We start from the raw sequence: 13,944 nt of genomic DNA, 5'->3' as shown, positions 1-13,944 counted from the left end.
ATTGGATTTTTTAAATCTTCGTAACGGAGATTAAGTTCCAACGGCCTCTGCGGGTGATGTCACTGTCCGCGTTACACCCGCCTTGCGCAGAGTGGAGTGCGCAAACGCAAACTCAATTGAAAGGGCGACGGAAAGGCTGAAGCGAGGAGCAGTCAACTTGATCACTTAGCGGGTTTGTAAATTCGTTGGTTGAAGTGTTCTGTATGAAGTATGGTGCCAATTTCACCGTTAGCTAATGCAGGGCTCTGTGGTGTCTTTAAGGGCAGGGTATGATTGTGTAAGTACTGGCTGGAATGGAAGTCGGAGAGGCAAAATGGTTGGAATAGAGTAACTACTCAGGCATTTAAAATTAGAATTTATTATTGGTATTTTAATGACGCAGCTCGAATCGGGGCTACTAGTTCATTAATGTTCTTAATGTTAGCACAAAATAAAGTGGCAATTTAATACAAAATTCCTTTCGAGATCTGAAGTCTTGAAGGTCACGAGTTCTAGTCCTAATGAATTTGATCAGTTGGTTATTCATCTGTTGCAAGGACTTGCATGTAACCTGCAAAGCAAATGCGGAAGGTCATGTGTTCTTGAGAGTATGTTAAAATTAGTTCGGTTTAATATTTCATGCTTGGTGTAGATGAGTACGTAAATGGTAATTGTTTGATTAAATTGCACACACGGACGGGCGTGGTTTATTTTTTTAAAGTGCAGGGATAGTAAAACACTAAAATGTGCCTCCTTTCTTGGTTAACTGTTGAAGCTAAGCACATGCTGTACTTGGAATTAATTCCGATAATGGGCGGCTAAATCTGACGATAATGCTTTACAGTGCAGCTCTGGTTTATTGTGACTGATGACTGACCGGGTAGAACTGTGGCAAAGCAACCCATGAAAGAGGCATTTGCAGCTCGGCACAAATCCTCCTCTATGCTGCTATGCTCCATAGACCAACAAGAGCCCGGTGAAGTAATGGGGAGGAGGGGTGTGTGTGTGTGTGCCTGCGCCTGCGTGTGTGTGTGTGCGTGTGTGTGTGTGCTTCCGTGAGTGTGAATGTGGAGCAAGAGATGTGCACGGTGCCGGGCTGGACGTGCGCGTTACCACACCAGAATCGCCGCGCGTGCCCCGGTCTGTCTCCCTTGAGAGGCATCTCGACGACAATAGGTCTCGAGAGCGAGACCTAAAAAGGAGGCATTTTCAGGAGGATTACCCTAATAGCATTAAGAGATTTTTTTTTTATTTCATTGGAAGAAAATTCCCTTAAACGAGATTACTTATGACTTGACTGATTTCCTATTATTTTAGAATGTTTAGGTGGCTTGCGCGTCCATTAGGGTATAACTTTGGAAAGGGCATTATTTTATACATTAATGATTTTGAATAATGGAGAGGTGCAAATTTTATGCCGGGCCGCCCTGGGAAAGTTAAGTAGATATTCTGGTCGGCAGAGATAACACTCCATGTCCCACTCGCCGCCCCCTCGTGTCCCCATTAGTTGCTAATTACTTGCAAACAAATAAACAATTAAGCCCCCTCACCCCTCGGTGGAAGAGTCCTCATTCAGATGCTAAAACTTTCTAATGGGGGCTGTAATTAATGATGTTGTAAACCCAGCCCCTGCTTTTTGTCAACATGGCTATAAGGCGGGCCTTCAGGAAGGCCTGGGTGTGTGTGTGCTCTCAGGCCCAGCAGGTGCAGCGGGAGCATGGCCCTGTGCGCAGCTTACGGCGGCTTCTCATCCTCGCTTCAGAACGGCCTCGGTGCCGAGCAGCCAGAAGCCCGCCTGGCCTGGCAGACTTTGCGGTGCATGGCAGCTTCCGTCCCGCGCTGCAGAAGGGCATAGAAGGTCCCAAGCCACCCGGCTGCACCTTCACCATCGAGAGGATTCTAGGACTGGACAAGGAGCCTGCGCCTGTCCTCATGCCTCATCGGCCCTGGCTGAAACCTGGCAGCAGCCCTGGTATGTCAGTTCATGCTCTTATGCATTGTGGTCTATCTACTGTACAGAGGTCGAGCCTGGCCCTATATTCTTAGGAGCACCTGTGTCGAGAGCTGCACTTTTCAACTAACTGCTATGTGCCTTCAGACTCGGGTTGATAGCAGAAAGCAAGCCAATCAGAATAACATACTGGCTGTTAAATCCTGACTTTAGAATAAGAAGAAATGTCAATTCTAAATATGCTACTGTTGAAATATGAAGTTCTTAACTGTGCTTTCATTCCATGGGTTCATTCGGTTAATTGTGTGTGAATAATGTTCAGGTTTGGCTGTTAAGGTGCCACATGCAGTGTGTGTTTATTTTTGTTTAATCCAGAGGGCCTGGAATTACGTTTACCCAGCCGGCATGGGTACTCTTTTTCAGGTTGGGAGTTGAAACTGTGGCCCTTAGTTGTGTGCAAGGGTGCAGGTCCTATTATCAGGTGTTCCATCTCCCAGTCACTTCCGGTGTCACCCTTAGCATCTGACCTGGATACAGGGCAATACTGGAAGCACAGAAACAAAGTGCAGCGTGTATTGTGTATGGGTGCCAGAACTTGAGATAAGAAAGCTCAACAGTGGGCATTACACAAGGCCTTCATGTTTTCTCGTATATGATAACTCATTGTGTAATGCTCACTGTGGTGCTGGGAAAACATGGCTTCTGTTCTGGCGATACAAACTGTAGTACGTATGGCCTAAATAGGAGACTGCGTTTATGTTGTTACTTCGTTTGTGGTCGATGTGCCAATAATTAAGATTACACCCATCACATTTCATCTAATGCACTGGGGCGATTCGATTGGCTCCAAATCAGTGAAACTTGAAAATTATTATCAGAATGATATTTCGGGCTGTTTTATTGATGTTGGTATAGTGTTACCTAGAACCATACTCTCTGTATTTGATTTGTGATGCGAGCTTAAATACGTGGTCCGTGTTATTATCATTATGTTGTCTGACTTCTCAGTAGTATTCGAATCCCCTTCCTCCTCGGTATTGTTGGTATGTAAATTACATTGGGTGTCTTATTCTGTTTCCTCAGTGGCATTGGGCAGCCCCTACATCCTCCTTCTCGAGATGTCCTGTGAAAGCCCCCTGCAGGGCGGGGTCGCACGGAGCCCAAGGAAAGGAATGCGGGCGACGAGATGCAGAACCCAGCCCCAGAGAGGGGGTCTTGCTGCAGGGATCTCAGCTGGTACCAAGGCCGGAGGCCGCGGACAGCCTTCAGCAGAAGCCAGGTGGGTGACGGTGTCCGCCAGGAGCAAGGGGTGGCAGTGGGGTGATGTCTGACTAGTAATATGGATTACAGTAAGCTGGATGTCTATAGTGTACAGCATAAGGCGAGTAAACAATATACCCAAAAGTGGATTGTATAATAAAATGGGCCCCGTTTCAACCTTTCAAAGGATGTGTTAACGCTCTTGAATAGCGTGCACCACGAACTGTATTGCCGCTAGGCGCTACCGAATGTTGACTGATGTCGATTCGCAGGGAGACAAAGTGATATGGTCAGGTGTGGAACAAAAAAAAAGGAGTCCCCTAGTATTAAATCTGAAATTTAGCCGCTTGATAATAACTTCGGCCCACTAGACTCCAAAGCCAGTGACTCTATATAACTGTAGTTTTAAATCTGGCCATCTTTTTAAAACATCCTATACCATTTACCATGTGCAGTGTTTACAAATGTTTATAACTTGGTGGGAACAGATGCCTTGCGCTGCACTCTCTATCTTTTGGGTCACTAAAGCCTTTCAACGCTGCGCCATTTGTAATTCGAAATTAAATTAAGCAGTATAATTGAAGATAACACATTGATTCCTCTTCTGCAGATTGAAACTCTGGAGAACATTTTCATGCTGAACTCGTATCCCGGCATTGACATCCGAGAGGAGCTGGCCGAAAAGCTAGATTTGGACGAGGACCGATTCTGGGTAAAACCATCCTCTCTCCGCAACGTTATGCAGTGGTTGTTGTGATGGTGCAGGGCACTGGCGCGCGCTCTGCTTTCCCATTCCCGCGCTCGAGGCTGGCTCGGTCTTTACTTTCTACTGTAGTTAGTAACGAAGGCTGCGGTTATAACGACACTATAGTACAATAGCGTAGGATAGCCCGGTGAAGTAATGGGGAGGAGGGGGGTGTGTGTGTGTGCCTGCGCCTGCGTGTGTGTGCGCCTGGGTGTGTGTGTGTGCTTCCGTGAGTGTGAATGTGTAGCAAGAGATGTGCACGGCGCCGGGCTGGACGTGCGTGTCCACACACCAGAATCGCCGCGCGTGCACCGGTCTGTCTTCCTTGAGAGGCATCTCGACGACAATAGGTCTCAAGAGCGAGACCTAAAAAGCCTACATCAGGTTTTCCCAGGTAATTTTGGCAGAAAAGCGACAGGTTGTCTTCACAGAAATGTGTGTAAAGTATTTAACCGCACCTAAACAAGATTAAAAGTCAAGAAATCCACCTGTAAAACTCCCAAAGCATTTTAATAAAATGTAAAACATTTGAACTAACAAAACAAGCCTGAAACAACATAAATTGAGCAATGGAATCACAAAATATGAAATTCTGAATAAAATGACAAGAGAAAATAACCCATAGAAAACAATGGTAAGGTAGAAGTCAAAACTATTCTTTTACCAAAACATTAAAGAAATGACTGAACTAGAGAATAAAAAAGTCCTCCACGTACCAATAAAAATTCCCAACACCTGAGGAACTAATTATGTTAATATAATAGGTAACGAGAGAACCTACAATGCCGGCATGGTGGACCTGCTGTCACAGTTTTCACCGAAAATGACTTTTGCCAACTAAGTGATAACTGTTTCTGAAGAAGTGAAGACATGGTCACACCGAGGCTGTCCTGAAAATTGCTCGTGTGGGAAAGGCTCTGCCTCCACAACAATGGCATTTTGATGGGCTGGCCACTTATAATCAAGTGTGGTCCATTGTCTGTGAACATTACAGACATTTTATCCCAATTGTAAGTTGTTCTTTAGTGTGTCAGTAATCGTATTGCTTGCCTGACTGTAGCAAATTAATTTTTACTTCTCTCTATCTTTGGGAGATAAACAAAAACTTTAGCTCATTTATCTGATTGGTAATGATACCCTTTCAACATTATTCCAGCATTCCTCCCTCCCTTATGCAATGGCTTTACCTTAAAAAGTCCCGCAGCTGCTTAAAGTGGGAGGAGTTACCTTAGCAATCTGTGGTACGCTGGGGAGTTTGCTTAGCCCTGCTAAAGGGATACGTTCATGGAGCGTTTTTACTTTAGACCTAGAGAAAATGGAGAAAAAAACAAAGTTTCAAAACAGGACAACTTTATCCTGACATTACACTCTGGAAAATGCCTACTAACACATGGAATGCAATAACAGGGAATTCCCTCACTCAGTGACCATCTTTTAGGGAGCCTAAAAACATCATGAGGCAGTATTCTATGGTGTCAATAATGTCAAATTGATGTCAAATGGTGATGATATGGCTGATGTAGTTAATGATGGATGGATATGTACCTTCATAGGTTCGGGAAGTAGGGTTGCTGGACGTACTACAGCACCCTCAAAAAAATCATGCTGTGGTTCAGAAGGTGGATGAGCAGTAAAGATGCGTATTTGTTATCTTGCCTCATTCCCTGTGCATTCAAAGATAGAGTTCAAATGTCAAACTATGTATTCGGACAAATTGCTGCATATTCTTTTACCTGGTTTACTTATCCTTGTCTAACTCCAAATTAAGAGGCTTTTCTAAAGTAAACTTTGTGACAATCTTACTAGAGTACTGCAGCACAGGGAGGATTGCAAGGATAGGCTGAAGGATATCAATTTTTTTAACAACCAATACCATTTAAATATATGTAAATGGCAGGTACACATATTTCAAAATATATAAGCAGTTAGGAAAGTACAAATGAAGCACACTTTTTGCAACTCTGAAGTGTGATGGAAATAAAGATTTTGATAGCACCAAAACAATCAAGACACTTGGTGATGTGTAAATGATAAATATTCACTGAAAAGCAATTTCCACACATTAGCGTTTGTGTCCTATATTTTTTTATCCATACAAAAGCATGGCTGTGAAAATGTTGTGGCCAGTTCAGTGGATAACGTGCAAGCTGTAAATGACAATGTACTACCACACTCTGCTTTACTAAGATATTTACAACTGTCTGCTCTGAAATACACCACCGACTACATACTCCACCCTACCATTCTCGTAATGAATGTTTGTCGCTTATTTGCTACACTTGTTCTTTGAGTGATGCTTGGATTTTTCCTAATCCATATGACTGCAGTGATGTAACATTGAAATTTGTTGCAGCACCACTGAGTATCTTCTTAATAAATTTGATGTCTTTGAAACTATAAGATTTAATACTGGTCTCCATTCTTGACCATATCAAGTGATTCTGAGCAGATCACTTTATCTTGAGAAAATATAGGATCGGGAGGGAAAGTGATTAATGGTGTTGATATGATGGACCCCCTAACACTATGCCTCGGATTTGAAGCATTATGTATAGAGGTGACATTTGCCAATGCACCGTATCACTTTCTTGACACTGTAACATGATTCTTTCAAAAACTTTATCTCGTATTTGTTCATGTGCCCTTCAGAAAGACTCTGACATTCAAGTGTTTCAAATTCATTGTAATTTCCAACTTTTCTAAAGCAATGGAGGCCAGAAACCAGCAATACCTTCGACATTCAGGTATCCTGAACCAAGTGTTTGGTCTACTCTCTTCAGAGAATTTATAATACTACATGATGTAGCCTCTGGCTAAGCTCATCAAAGCAATCACTCTCAGGAGCAAGATTTAGGGCCGGATGCATCAAAGGTTTTTCCCCATTCTGTGTCTATGGGAAAATCTGTTCATACGTATGGCCCCTAGTCTAGAAAGAGTGCTGATATTACCACTATAGCCAGAGTACAAGTGTATGGAATGCGGTGTGATATTTATACCTAATTTTCCTTGTCAACACCAAGCTTGCTAACTTTAGGATGCAGTATTTACCAGGTAAAGTACATGCAACAACCTGGAGGCAAACCCATGACATTACTGCATGTAATCTGTGTTGCTTCAGTAACAACACAATGATAAAAAGCAACACCTGGACGCGACAAGGAATATTTATGCAAGCTCAGTGTTTGTCAGACTGGTAACACACTCCCATTTACAGGTCGATAACAGGCTTCTCCAACGAGTAGCTTGTGAGCTACTGGTAGTTCTCCACCTACCTGTAAGTGGCTCTCCTATGTGCAGCTCAGCCGGCTAAATTAGATTTTGCTTCTTTGAATAAATATATGAATAACTAAATTGAACACTGTGTATTCGAGAAAATCTATGTATTTTAAGAATTTTTAAGTTGATGTTTGGAGAAAAATGTCTGAACTATCAAAATAGATTTCAAGCTGATATTTGAGTGACGAGTCATGTGATATTGGGAGACTTATTATTACTATTATTAACATGTTGACAGAGGCATTGCAGCTATGGCTTATAAGTATTACCCATACAGAGGCATTTCACACTGACAAAGTATTTTCACTTAACTGTTAGCAACTATGCCTGAAGGACTGAGGTGATTACTGCTGATAAACATGAATATGGTGACCACTAATGTAGGTGGTCACTAAACCAATTCTAATACTAATATTAGTAGCTTGTGATGAGTTTCACTGAACATAAATTGCTCTTATTACAAAAAGGACTGGAAACCTCTGGTCTATAATATGGACAACACCTCCATAATGGAGTCAAAATTCCAGATGCAGCTTCCTAAACCTTTTGCTACTCCACACGAGGCCTCGCAAGTTAGGGTACATTGAGAACACATCCTATTACTTAACACTTCACCACACCCTGTGTGCCGCCTACTTTGGTTTACCCTTATTTTGTCAAGAGTCTTAGAATATTTAATCAAACATGCAGGGTGTGCTAGCCTATCAGCTCATGTGGAAAGAGGGCACTAACTGGCTATGAAGGGCAGTTTTCCTGAAGCTTGTGATGTCATAGTACTCCATAGACTACTCATTATTTAACTTTTCAGCTATGCTACACTATTTTTGATGCTACTTCTTAGTTCTCAAGATACCTATTATATCATTCCACACTGGCCATCGGCTACTATAATCCCAAGATAATACCCTCAGGAACGTTAATTGATAGTATTAAGCACTCATCACATTTCAGTTTGGCGTCTGCCCGCATTCCCGTGTTGTCCAATAACCATAGACAGAAACAGTGATGGTTTAAAAAACAGTAAACATGTTTGTCTTTTTTTGCATACCTGAGTATAATCCTTAAATATTCAGCAGCATCTGCTTCTTCGCACTTCACAGAAAGGATCATGTTCCCTAAGCTGCTTGCTGTACAGTAAAAATTTAAATGATCCTGAAAATAGAAACAAGAGCAGTGACCCTGTGAGGAATCTTCAATACTGACAGTCCCATCATCACGTTTATTTTAAGACAAAATAAGACAGTCACATCAAAATACAAACCAATAAAGAACAGAAGAAGACGTTTACACCTTGAAAACATGAGGATTATAAAAAAGGCCTTTCAAAGCTTGAGTCTCCATGAAAATCTAGACTGAAGAAGGAACAGTCCTTGGAGTGGGGGGATCCAGGGAGGATGAGCAGGGAGTGCCAAAAGAATAAATGGAGCTTGGACTGCTCTTCCTCTAGAATGACCTGAGTGGGTAAAATTCTACTGTACGCGTGCCTTTCGGAAGAAAGTGCTAATGTGCCCTAAGGAGGGATGTCAATTGGAGATAGGCATGAGTCATGGTTGTTATCTTTTGCCAGAGTTTAGTTTGTAAAATAACAAGTGCTGGTGCTGTAGTATATTGATAATATACTCAAGTAAATACTCCTGCCGGACCTATATCTTTTTATTAGCAGCCTACTAAAGGCTCAACACCAGGATTACCACCAACAATAGGTAAACAACAGACAGCGATAGACGGCTTTCCACCTATCAAAGGGAATCAGCGATGTGGCAATTGCCATGCTGGTGAATCCACTATCACCACAAAACAATGGAAATATGGAGGAAAAACCGGACAATTGAAGGATATGACAAACTGCAGGAGTTCCAACATTGTTTACCTTATCCTTTGTCCTTGAGACCTGGGATATGTAGGGGAGACAGGAAGACAATTTTGTATCCGGTTCTCTGAACACAAATCAGCAATTAGAACACTGAAATGACAAGCTCCATTGGTCGAACATTGCCTTGACCAGAAACATACTGGAGATGATCTGAAATGGCTCATCCTAGAGAAAATCAAATCCAAGCCAAGACGCCCGACTGAAAGAGTGAGAATTGAAAGGGAGACATTCTGGATCTTTTCTTTAGATACAGTACAGAAAGGCCTTAATGAAGAGATCATGTGGATCGTGACATAAGTTAGAAAACATTAGTATTGACAAAAGAACTCTTTTTGCACATCACATGAGTTGCAGTATACCAACATTGATAGCTGTGTGCACATTAAATACGTTTGGAAACCCAAAGGCCAAGATGCCCCCTTGCATCGTGAGCTGGAGACTGAGATTGCAAGAGTACGACTATGAGATTGTGCAAAAGCCAGGGAAGGATCAAAATCCAGCAGATTACTTTTCACAAGTACTGCTACATTGTTTCAGCTCCGCATCCAAGACAGTTGGAACCTATCTCAACTTGTTTTTGTGATCCAGCAGACCAGCAGCTCTTTCATGGAACAAAACATTGCTGACACCAATGCAGATAATGACATGAATATAATCAAAGAACTTATTACCAAGCAATCATGGAGGAGAAGTACCCGGCACGATGATGTTGAAATTCAAAAAGTAAAAAAAAATGTACAGGAAGAGTTAGCAATCACCCAAGAAGGCGTAATACTGCGAGGCTCAAAAACCGTCGTACTCGGAAGTCTAATGAAGAAGGTCATCGAGCAGACCCATGAAGGACACCGAGGTATTGTGGCCAACAGGGCAGCCTTAAGAGATTGAGTGCTTGTACCCTCGGCTAGATATAATGTGCAGTGTGAGAGTATATGCGGAGGAATAAAGAAGCATTTGACAGCAGCTTCCATGTGGGGTGTTTTATTTGTATGCTCAGGGCTGGGGAAGATGCTAGAGTGCCCAGTTTTTTCCAGGAACCTGCAGAAGGTTTCAGTTGCCCAATACCATGGTTGTCTAGTCTTGATTCCACCTTATACCTCTTTAATCAGCCATCAGACACTTCATCATCCTTTATCTCACTCTTGCAGATTATTTGACATACTGATTTCCATCACTCTCTTCCTCTTTCTTATCCCCTTTTCTGCCTTTCTCTCTCTTTCTGCATTAGAGTGAAAGTCTACAGATTTACAAGTGAGGTCCGGTCTCCAAATACGAGTGTTGGTGGGCCCCACCTGCAACTATCTGTTCAAATTAAGCACTGCCTTTGCTTGCTTCAGTACCACTGGAACTGCACTTGCGACCTCATTTTTTGTGCATTGAACTATTCCAGGTTCTGTTTGCAAGGCGCCCATGCCAATTTGGGGCGAACAAAGCAAACACAAGGAAATGATGGACGGAGCGCTGAAACTTTTCAGACACTCACCCCCAATCACATATCTGGGTTAAATCCAACATCATTCTTTAACTCACTTTGCCATCCCAGTTCAGACCCAGCAACATGCAAATCAGTCTTGACCCTGTGCCTCACGGGAACAATCCAGACCGTACTGCCAAGCCAGAGCGCCTACTCAGGGGATTCGCGACAATATTATAAAACTAAATATTATTAAAATGAATACATTAAAATTAATTGAGTATATACAAATAAAGAAACAAAACTGAAAATGTGAAAACTTTTTTCTATATTTGATTGCTAATTAAATAAAATCGGTTTGGTATATTCGTGCTTTTGTATTTTTGTACATTGTTTTGCATTGTTGCTGGTGCATCAGAGAGCTGAGGGCTACGCCCTACTAATACATAAGCACTATTTATATTTTGTTCTCTTTTTAAAGTTCAATACACCTCGGCTGGTCTGCCTGGTTTGAAGTTTGAATGTGGGTCAGGCAGTCAGGCACCATCAGGTCGATACTGTGCATTGTAGACACCATTACGCAGGGCTTGCCTTTTAGCAGCCTTTGTTTCCCTATGAAAGAGAGGCGGCGCTGTAGCAGATGACGGCACTGTTGTAATAAGCCTTGTCCGGGTGCTGCCGGCTGCAGCTCTGCGGCTACGTCACAAGTGCTCCACCCTGCATTCACCAGATTCCCCCAGTCTGCTTTCAATGTTTATTACAATGGCGACTTCCTGGTAATTATCCCATTAAACTGTCTTTCAGTCAAGCAGCAATTAGGAGTTCTTTTCATCAAAATCAGGGGCATCATCAAAGGAAATAGATCGTTGTCTTCGATGCATCTTTCTTAATTATTTTTTCAGCTGCTGCAAAGCCCTGTTGATTGGCTTCACGCACACAACAGCCATACACCAGGGGGCAGATTTACAAGCCCCTTGCGCCTCTTTTACGCCGCCGTTGCGTCACTTTTGTGACGCAGCAGCAGCGCAAAAGATGCGCCATGGTGCAGGATATTTACAACGTGACGGATCTGGGAGATGCGTCACGTTGTAAAGCCCTGCGTCAGAAGGAGGCGTTGTGGCACAGGGGGGGATGGAGGGGGCGTTCCGGCGCAGGAACGCCTCCCAAAAGTGGCTGAGTGAAATCTATAAGATTTCACTCAGTCACTTTGGGGCCCATGCTGCGTCAAAACCCTGCGCCTGCTTGAAGCAGGCATAAGGATTGACGCAGCATTGTAAGAATAAGCCCCCCTAGAGCATTGCTGCAGCTGCATCGCGCTTGCGACGCAACTCCAGCAATGTGTCACTTTTACGGCACAGATGCATCACGCATCTGTGCCATTTTTGCCCATGGTGCGCCGCATTGTAAATGCGGCGCATCCATGGTGGCGGAGTCACGGCGCTCAATAAGTGGCGCCACCCTGCTGATATACAGGGATGTGCCACTTATTGTAAATCTGCCCCCAGGTACACATTTCTGAGTTTCAGCACAGCCCCGGGATCATAAAATCAGCAGTAACTTTTGTTTATTTCAATCCATGAGTTGCTGGTACTATAAAAATAAAGACTGCTGGGTTCCACGAGATTTCTCCTTCCTTCCTCTGTTGAAGGATTTTAAAGATGCTGTTTAATTCAGCTGCAAGAATTTACAAGACATGCTAAGCATTAGCTCTCTAATATTTACACCGTTCCTACCTCCTCTACAATCTGCAGATGGGAAACTGCCTTAGCACTGCAGAATAGTCAGAGTTAATACTTCACACTCTGAACTTGAGGAAGTTGCTGCAACTTTGGCTTCAGAATCATATCCCTTTCCAGGACAGAGGCAAAGCGAGGACGTTGATTTAATTGAAAATAATTAAGGAAGCTAGTCACTAAAGCATACGCCTTACAGTGGAGCCAATTTTGTCTCATTCCTGCTTGCATTCCGTCTCCACTCTTTACACGAGAAATGTGAAATGTGCTCCATTCACCAGTTGGTGAGGTGGAAAAGAGTGTCTTGACAGATGAGTGCATGTGGCCTTAATTAAACGAAGTCCATTCGCCACTAGCACTACTACTACTGCTACTACATTCCATTTTGCGTCATAATGTATTGCATTGTCATATCGTATTTACTATTGCAAATACACAATACTTCAGGGGCGAACTCAGATGTATCAGACCATTTAATGAGTACCTCTTCTGAATTGCCTCTTAGACCAATAGCTTTTGATTTAGTTTGTTTGGGAAATATGTTGTTCAATGTACCAAATTCCAAGTGCTGCTTGGTGGTATTTCCAACTCCCTTCACGGGTGCTGGCATCACCCGCAATACCTGTCGGTTATTGCCTCACCATATTAAAATGTCACCAGCCGCCACTGTTGTTTTGAAACTCAAATCCCAGGAATTGCTTAGGCCGGGGATCCACAGCTTCCAATAATGGCTCAGTGAGGGTCCCTGGTTTCCAGTCAGGGTTCTGTGGAGGACCACAGAGAAGTAAAAATCTCAAGGTCCCCCGCCATGAGAGATTGTGTAAATCGGGGACAAAATCTGACCGGGAAGGAGGTTTTCGCTGGTGTGGGGATTCAAGTCAGAGATGCTGGGCTTTGAGGGCAGACTTGAATAGGGAAAGGAGGAAGGTCAAGGCGTCATTTCGAAGCACACTGGGGGGAGTGCATTTCAGCATGTCGGATGGGCAGATGGATGGATGCTAGAGAGTTTGGTACGCACAGAAGTTGATATCTGTCTGAGCACGACAAGTGGTGCCTACAGGAACGTGCTTTCCAATTCCATGAGAACAGAAAAAGTGCAAGAATGTTCCGCATTCCAGAAAAATAGCATGTTGTTCCCTGAAAGTGCACAAAAGTAAAGAAAACTAATTTTCTGGACATTTATTAAAATCTGAATCCACCAAGAAGTAGAACATAGCAGAATGGTTGGTCCCGAGCTGTAAAGGCTGGGATGGGGGACAGCAATACCATGTGGTAAAGCCTTCACGAGGATGAGGAGGGTGTAAGGTGTCCTTTCTGTGCTTGGTAAGCTTGGTGTCGCTTTAGGACTGTAGGTGCATTTGGAGGGAAATTGTCTGCAGATGGAAATGTATAATACTTTGTCTGCATGTTTGGAGGAGCTTGGAGAGAGGTTTACTGGAGGCTCTTTACCTATGCAATTGCATTTGCATAGTGCTGTATACCCCTGGCGGTATGCTGAAGCGCTTTCGGTGGAACTCTACTCTGCGCATTCATTTGTTGGATGAATATGGAGTTTAATTCCTTGTAACAATAGAACAAAAAATACAACTGCAGGCACCTCAGTGCACAATGACGTGGGAACGTAAAGACAATTTGATCATTGGCTGAATGGGCTCATGAAATGGGGTAATTCACCAAAGTACTTCCCCATCATGCATGTTGCTCAATGGCCACTCT

The 13,944-nt window shown here is 43.2% G+C and overlaps 1 protein-coding gene and 1 pseudogene across 4 annotated transcripts in view; one reads left to right on the top strand and one right to left on the bottom strand.

The window, feature by feature from the left end:
* RAP1GAP2 (RAP1 GTPase activating protein 2) overlaps positions 1-13,944 on the bottom strand; it is a 1,533,685-nt gene that overhangs the window by 233,768 nt on the left and 1,285,973 nt on the right. For all 4 annotated transcript variants that reach the window (XM_086954529.1, XM_086954528.1, XM_086954531.1 and 1 more), the window contains 2 exons: positions 8,260-8,363; positions 5,163-5,241 (listed from right to left, as the gene is read on the bottom strand). In XM_086954529.1, coding sequence (XP_086810655.1) covers positions 5,163-5,241; positions 8,260-8,363 — 183 coding nt within the window. The remainder of the gene's footprint in view (positions 1-5,162; positions 5,242-8,259; positions 8,364-13,944) is intronic.
* LOC147729638 (homeobox expressed in ES cells 1-B-like) lies at positions 1,697-3,947 on the top strand (annotated as a pseudogene).

The sequence above is a fragment of the Lissotriton vulgaris genome, chromosome 2_1 (assembly GCF_964263255.1).
Source record: "Lissotriton vulgaris chromosome 2_1, aLisVul1.2, whole genome shotgun sequence".
NCBI classification, from domain to species: Eukaryota; Metazoa; Chordata; class Amphibia; order Caudata; family Salamandridae; genus Lissotriton; species Lissotriton vulgaris.
This window is presented reverse-complemented; position numbering and strand designations above follow the sequence as displayed.